Raw genomic sequence first — 8,336 nt, forward strand, 5'->3', positions numbered from 1 at the left:
ACAATGATATCGGTATATATTTGCTTAAGAAATATAAAAAATAAATAGATGTTTAGATTTGGCTGATATTTACTGATGTATTTATCTTCTCCAGAAGTGCAGAATGTTTAGGTGATGCTGGGCCACGGTGCAAAAATATCTGCATTTTATTAATTTTACTGCATTTTAACCCTTTACAAATGAAAGTTAAAGTGCTCAAAAGTAGTTTTGAGCCGCTTTGTATCATCATTTACTTTTTAGAATTATTTAAATTGTTAATGTACTGTAGATACTGTACTTTACCACCTAAATCATTCTAGTTATTTTATTATATATCAGTCAATACTTTCCATTTGAGCAATAGCAAGCTAAAAGACGTTCACCTAATCCCCTCATTTTACTTCCAAACAAATTACCTTGACATTCTGAAAAACAAAGAAAGTTCGAAAGCTAGAAAAAAACTTGAATACTGAGATGAATTAACCTGAAAAATAAATACTGTCTCTTGGTAATAAAACGTCTCAGAAAAAGATTTTTAATACACTGAAAATTTCAAAATCAAGAGTGAAAAATGTACTGAGGTGGTGGAAAGAGACCTGCCATGCTCTGACCATCCAAACAAGAACATCCAACAAGCCTGGCTGAGCTGCAGTTGTGCAAACTCATGGACTCCACGCCTAGAAGGCTTCAAGCTCTCATCCAGAAGAAGATATATGCAAAATACTGACCTACATAAAGGAATGAGACCCTAACATTTGTCCTGCTGATGTTTCGGCACTTTTTCTTGCCTTACTTAAGTTTTCAGTTAATCACCATTGGGGCCGGATTCACGAAAGTGTCTTAAGAAAGAAAATCTTCTTAAATATGTGTTTTTTTCTTAACTTCATTCTTAAGGAAAAAGTTATGAGTAATTGTTATTCTTCAAATAACTTCTTAAGAACTATCTTATTTTCATTTTCTTAACTATTTTCTTAGTAATAATTCTAAGAACAAGTGGTTTTCTTGAAAATATTATGTTCTTAAATGTTTTCTTAACCTTACTACAGTTTCACACTTGTCTTACGATGTAAGAGTTGACAAAGTGAGCATCTAAATTTATCACGGTTTGCTGCCTCTGCTGCTCCTCATCCTCGTCTGTCACCCCCCAGTTATTGTATTTTCCAATGTGGATTTTTTTTCCTGTTGGCTGTTTCTTCCGCCATCACCTCTAGTTCTTGTTTGCAAAATTTTTAAATGCTTGGTTTGATGTTTTTCCTTCATTTTGCTCCTCTGAGTGGATTAAACTAAATAACGGAAATAAAACTACAAATTCAAACTGTATCTTGCGTCATTTATGATACATGGTAAAATGCAACCTGGCCTACATAAGTAACCAATGAAGACACTGCTGTGTCTGATCCACTCAGACCAGCACAACACACACTAACACACCACCACCACGTCAGTGTCACTGCAGTGCTGAGAATGATCCACCACCCAAATAGTACCTGCCCTGTGAGGGTCCATGGGGGTCCTGACCACTGAAGAACAGGGTAAAAGGGGGCTAACAAAGTATGCAGGACTACAGTCTGTAACTGTAGAACTACAAAGTGCACCTATATAGTAAGTGGAGCTGATAAAATGGACAATGAGCGTAGAAACAAGGACATAGTGTCAATGTTATGCCTGATCGGTGTATCAGATACTGGCCCACAATTCAGTGCATCCCAAAGAATTTAACTATGCTTAACTATGTTTCTATGTATCAAAAGCCTTCCCTTTAAAATGTTATGTAATAAAGTTGCCTAATTATGCCCCCTTAGTCCCATCAAAGAGAGATGCTAGGGTATTTTATTAGGGTATTTTACCTGTACACCTGCTCAGCCAATCATGTTGCAGCAGAGCAACGCATAAAATCATGCAGACACAGGTCAAGCAGCTTTAGTGAAAGCTTGTTCGACTTAAAAGAAGCAGCATTACTGAGTTAGGAGAATAAAAACGGGCTAAAACATGGTGCGTTCGCTGCTGCAAGTCAACCCGTAAAGGAGCATAACCCATGCTATAAAATGTTCTTCACCACACTGCATGCAATTACACATTTCCACCAGAGAGGTCTCCAAATCCCCAAAGCGTACATAGTGCAGCTTTAATCTAAGTGACCATGCAATGACTGTTGGGGTGAGACATGGTAGATTGAGTACTTCATAAACTGCTGATCTCCTGGGATTTTCATGCACAACAGCCACTACAGTTGACTAGAATGGTGCGAACAACATAAAGCATCCAGTGAGCAGCAGTTCTATGGGCATAAATGCTTTGTTGGTGAAAGAAGGAGAATGACCAGACTTGCTCGAGCTGACAGGAAGGCTACTGTCACTCAAATAACGCTCTTTACTACAGCAGTGATCAGGAAAGCATCTTTAAATGCGCAACACGTCAAACCATGAGGAGGATGGGCTTCAACATTACATCAAATCGAGTTCTAATCCTGTCAGCAAAGAACAGGAATCTAAGGCTACAGTGGGCACAGCTGAAGATTGGAAAAGCGTCGGCTGGTCTAACAGGTCTCGATTCCTGCTTGATTTCTTATATGAATCCATAGACCGTGCTTTGTTTCAAAAATTGGTGGTGGTGTTATGGTGTAGGTAATGTTTTCTTGGCACACACTGGGGCTCCTAATATCAGCTGAGCATCCTTTGAATGCAATGGCCCCTCTGAGCATTGCTGATGAACATGTGGCCACAGTTTACCACCTCCTAATGGCTACATCCAGCATGATAACCATGCGCGGTTTTAAAGGGGTGGCCAAGGAGCCCAAGGTGGCCAACAACCCTCCTGAAATATGATTGGCCTCCCAAGATGACACCCCAAAATTTCTGCCACATTATTGGCTTCCAACTCGCTATGGGGGGGTGGGTGTTTACACCTTTAAGAGGAGAGTTGTTTTGCTATCTATGAACTGTGATTGGTTGAACAACCGTGCAACCTCTCACCAACACCCCTCACCCCCACCCCATCACCACCCCAGTAAAAATTTCTTGATCCACCACTGATGATAATGCACCTTGTCACAAAGTCACGAGTCACCTTTAACTGGTTCTATGAACACAGCAATGGGTTCGCTACACTTCTGTGGCCTTTCTGGTCAGTAGATCTGAACCCAACAGGTGAACCATCACGTCAGCATTGACCAGGATATCTAAAGAATGTTTCCAGAACCTTTGTGAATCCATGCCATGAAAAATCCAGGCTGCTCTGAAAGCAAAGTTGGAGTCATTCCCAGCATTTGATTGGTGTTCCTGAGAAAGTGTCTGGATGATGTATGTTGCTAAAGATAATTTCATTCTTCACAGTAAATGTCTGCGGAGCCCCCAAGGTGACGTGGTGATTATTTAAGCAACAGAACACGAGAGGGAGTGTGTTATCGCGAAATAACATCACGGCTGTGATTTGGTCGACATAGATCATCACAGCCGTGATGCTTTTATACAGCAGTTAAATAAATAAAGTAATGAATTAATAAACTGGGCCGTGAACGCTGTATTTAATATGTTTTAATGTTCGCAGTTCCTTCTGCCAAATTATAGCTCATTAACAAGCAGCTTGTTGCTACGTCAGAGTAACGAGCTCCGCCCACTCGCTGCTCAGCCGGCAGTTCGTTCTCCAGCTCCTCACACTAAATTCCCAAACTGTCATCACCACTGAGCAGCTTTTCAGTCGGCAGCTGTGACAGAAGAACAGCTAAACAACCTGGAATCAGCCAGAAATGAACCCAATACCATTCGCCAAACGTGTAGTCTGATCTTCAGAGTCTGACCAAATCGGACTGAGCCATAAAACTGCCGCAATATCAAGTTTAGCTCAGTTTTGTCAGTTTTTGCCAGATCAGTATTAATGTTGTTTTGTTCCAGCCAGTCTGTAAAGCATCTTACAGCCCATTTAGTTTGGCGAATGGTATTGGGTTCATTTCTGGCTGATTCCAGGTTGTTTAGCTGTTCTTCTGTCACAGCTGCCGACTGAAAAGCTGCTCAGTGGTGATGACAGTTTGGGAATTTAGTGTCGTCTCATCTTCAGAGTCTGACCAAATCGGCTGTTGGTCAAATGTGATCTTAAAAGTGTCCGTTTTCTGTTTGTGGCAAAGTAAGAAGTAAAAACGTTCAAATAGCTTGAGCGTCTCCTACAGCCGTCAAAGTCGTTGCTTAGCAGCGGCGTCTCTGCGGAGTGATACAGTGCTTGTGAAAAAAACATGATGTTATGGTGAAATAACAGCACGGTTAGAACGCTTCTCAACCAATCAGCTCACGTGGCCGGAACTAACTGCTGTATAATTTTTATAAGGCGTGGCCAAGATTCTTATATTGAGGCCACATGTTAAGTATTTTCATAACTTGTGGCCTCAATATAAGAATTCGTGGCCTCAATGTAGTTATTTGTGGTCTCAATACAGTAGCTCATGGCCTCAATATAGAAACTCATGGCCCCAATATATCAATTTGTGGCCTCTATATAGCAACTTGTGGACTCAACATATTAAACTTTATTTAAAAATAACCACCGTGTCACTTTAGAGACTCTGTAAACATCCCTCAATGATGATGACACAAACAGATCAGGTGCTACAAGAAATGTGAATTTAGAAAGGTGGTGTTTCTCTTCTGCTGCTATTTTTGTCTGAAATCCCTAAATTCCTGAGTCTTGCTGGCTAAAAACAATTAAGTATTAATGTTGTAGCATTATTGAAGCATGAAAACACTAAAGGGAATGTCTTTACTACACAACACAGGAACCAAACCCCAGAAAACGCCTTTGGAGAGGGTGGTGGGGATGTTAGTCAGCACCTCTTGCTGAAGCTGAGGCTGAAGTTGGCTTCCTATTCGCCAGATTTGTCCTCAAATCTTCCCCGTTCCACCTTAAATGGTGCAGCAGCTACATTCTGGCGCCCCAGGCCTGGCAAAATTTAAGGTGGAACGGCAAAATTCGAACAAGAATGTGGAGAACGGAAAGCTGCTGACTTCAGTTTAGTCTCTAGCTTGGGCCCTGTCGGGAAAAGGCACTAAGCATCGTCAGGTCACCCACCTTTCGACTGAGATATTCTCGTACAAGAGCTGCTGCGACCTCTTCCACATCTTTCCTCATGATGACTTACTGACTCGGTGACCGAGTAAACAAACACTGATAGACAGGAGCTGAGTTAGCCTGGCTAGCTTAGCTAACGTTGCTCAACTGGGCAGCTAAAAACAAAGAACAAGTGAGCGAATATCTTTTCATATAATCTTTTCATGTATAAATAAAGCAGCAGGGCTCGGTTTAACCGCATATACATTCAGCCTTTCCGCATTTTTGACACAACATCTAACGTTACGCTGTCTGGACGAGCGTATAACTCAGCCGCCAAGGCAGCTAACGATAGTCCGCTAATGGGCTGGTTATCCCGCCTCCTGTGCTGTGATTGGCTAGTATCCCAGCTCCTGTGCTAGGATTGGCTATTCGGGCTCAGAAGCGGTCCGCTGATTGGACGGTTGAGAAGTCGTTCAAATCACTATGGCAACCTTAGAAAACAGATATAACGGAGCGGTTGAAAACAGAAAGCGAGCAAGTTTTTAGCCCCGTTTCATCACATAAATATTTATTAGTCTTATTCGCAATTACAGGAGACTGTTCTCAGTTATCCGCACAGAATACAGACATAGCAGACTTTGTGTGATAAACACCCTCTTGCTGGTGGTACAGCCCGGATAAGGACGAGCTTTTGTGCAGCAGCAGCTCCACCTTGCGGCTGGAACGGGTCTCTGGCGATCCTCGTACATGAAGATGCAGAAGCTTTACTTCATGACCCACCACCCAAAAAGTACCTGCTCTGTGAGGGTCTATGGGGGTCCTGACCACTGAAGAACAGGGTAAAAGGGGGCTAACAAAATATGCAGAGAAACAGATGGACTACAGTCTGTAACTGTAGAACTACAAAGTGCACCTATATAGTAAGTGGAGCTGATAAAATGGACAATAAGCGTAGAAACAAGGAGGTGGTCATAATGTTATGCCTGATTGGTTAGTTGCTTCTTACCTTCCAAGTAATCTTAAATACAAATCATCAGTCTTTTAAACCGTCCACCACATCTGTGTTCAAGTGTAATTTTTCTTCGTTTTATCTTTTTTTGGAAACTCCTGCTTTTTCACTTATTTTCCTTTGACTTTCTGCTTCCTGATTCAAGTGGATTACCTTCTATCTGATCTCAGAAATATCTCCCAAAAATGTGTAGCTTGTACTTAATGGCTGTTTTGACTGGACATTAAATGAATGAAGGTCTGAGAATTTTGCCCAATACTGTATCATTGTATGGTTGGAAGGTGCTTCGCTGAAATGAGTGTAATCAGTGATCTGTGCTGTTAAAATGACACACGACAGCTGGATTTTTATTCGTTTTATTATAAGTTTACATATCACAAATATTTCTCCTATCCTAAAGTCACTTTTTTGCAAACCTCAGCAGAGTCTTAATAAACTACGCACAGTAATCTGCTTCACATAACATAAAAACACATGGGGAAAACGTGAACAATGAAATCATAACGTGATAAAAGGTTCTGCGTGTGAATCAGAGCTGTGATGAAAATGTAAATGCTGTTCTTACACCTTCTTTAACATAAAGAAAACCTCAGTCAGAAAGAAACTGTCAGCTTATTACTGGGAAATAAGGATCAACACAGATGTTGGAACATTTCTGCACACTCTCAGAAATAAAGGTACTGAACTGTCACTGGGGCAGTTCCCCTCTTGTCACTGGGGTGGAACCCTCAAGGGTCCATCTCAGTACCTTTAGTCAGGGAACATAACTGAACCATAATCCACTGAAATGATATGTTCTAAGCTGTACTGACTCCACACACCCCGTCTCGTCTCCAGGCTTTTATTTTACTGTTCTGTTTAAAACATTCGGTTATGAAAAGGTACAAATACGAACTTTTCACCTGGAAAAACGTATTTAAGGTTCACAATCAGACCTTAAAACCACTGTTGTACCTTTAAGGGAACATTTACACTGTTTGTACCTTGAAGAACAAAAAATGTACCTGCGCAGAACCTTTATTTCTAACAGGGAACTGATCTGAGAGCACTAGGAGGCCTTAAAGTCTGAGGATGCCTTTCTTAATAGTTGTTGGCTGTGATAAATTAATTTGATGTATTGGTTTGATTTCTTTTAATCAGATGAGTAATGCTTCCTTTATAGCACTCTTAAAAATGATGGTTCTTTAGAGGTTCTTTAGCTAAGAAAATGGTTCTGTATTGAACCATGAATACTTAAAGAACCCTTTGCATGATTAAACGGTTCTCTGCATCCTTAAATTGTTCTTTTTCAGTATGATTGAGAACGTGCTGTAGACGGTTCCACATAGAACCTTATTGAATAGGGTTGTATGTAGCACTCAAGAAGGTTCTTCTACGCGGATGATGTCAAGCTTGTAACAATAGAAGAACCTTTTTGGTGCTATATAGAACCCTTTTCAAAAAGGTTCTACATGGAACCATAAAGGTTCTTTGAATCCTTAAATTGTTCTTCTTCATATTGATGGAGAATGTGCTGTAGGTTCTACATGGAACCGTAAAGGTTCTTTGCATCCTTAAATTGTTCTTCTTCAGATTGATGGAGAGTGTGCTGTAGATGGTTCTATATAGAACCCCTTTTAGTGCTATATAGAACCCTTTATTAAGGTTCTACACAGAACCATCAACACTCAAAAAACCCTTTGCATGATTAAAATGTTCTTTGCATCATTAAATTGTTCTTCTTCAGATTAATGGAGAATGTGCGGTAGATGGTTCTATATAGAACTGTACAGAAAAGCGTTCTATATAGCACCAAAAAGGTTCTCCTTTTGCTACGATGTCAAGCTTGTAACAATAGAAGAACCCTTTTGGTGCTATATAGAACCCTTTTCAAAAAGGTTCTACATGGATCCATAAAGGTTCTTTGAATCCTTAAATTGTTCTTCTTCATACTGATGGAGAATGTGCTGTAGGTTCTACATGGAACCATAAAGGTTCTTTGCATCCTTAAATTGTTCTTCAGATTGATAGAGATTGTGCTGTAGATGGTTCTATACAGAACCTTATCGAAAAGGGTTCCATACAGCACCAAAAAGGGTTCTTCTATTGTTACGATGCTAAATAGAACCCTTTTCAAAATACAGCAACACATTCTCCATCAGTCTGAAGAACCATTTCACCATGCAAAGAACCCTTTAATCATACAAATGGTTCTTTGAGTGTTCATGGTTCTATATAGGACCACTGTCTTTACTAAAGAACCCTTGAAGAACCGTCTGTAGGTGTCCAGCTGACTCGTATTAAAGCATGAAAAACAGTATGAATTTTAAGT

The 8,336-nt window shown here is 40.4% G+C and overlaps 1 protein-coding gene across 1 annotated transcript in view; it reads right to left on the bottom strand.

The window, feature by feature from the left end:
- mindy4 (MINDY lysine 48 deubiquitinase 4) overlaps nucleotides 1-5,359 on the bottom strand; it is a 33,670-nt gene extending 28,311 nt beyond the window's left edge. The window contains 1 exon segment of the mRNA XM_036579582.1: nucleotides 5,035-5,359. Coding sequence (XP_036435475.1) covers nucleotides 5,035-5,094 — 60 coding nt within the window. The 5' untranslated portion in view covers nucleotides 5,095-5,359.
- Nucleotides 5,360-8,336: the final 2,977 nt, after the last annotated feature.

This window comes from Colossoma macropomum, unplaced genomic scaffold (genome assembly GCF_904425465.1).
Source record: "Colossoma macropomum unplaced genomic scaffold, Colossoma_macropomum, whole genome shotgun sequence".
NCBI classification, from domain to species: Eukaryota; Metazoa; Chordata; class Actinopteri; order Characiformes; family Serrasalmidae; genus Colossoma; species Colossoma macropomum.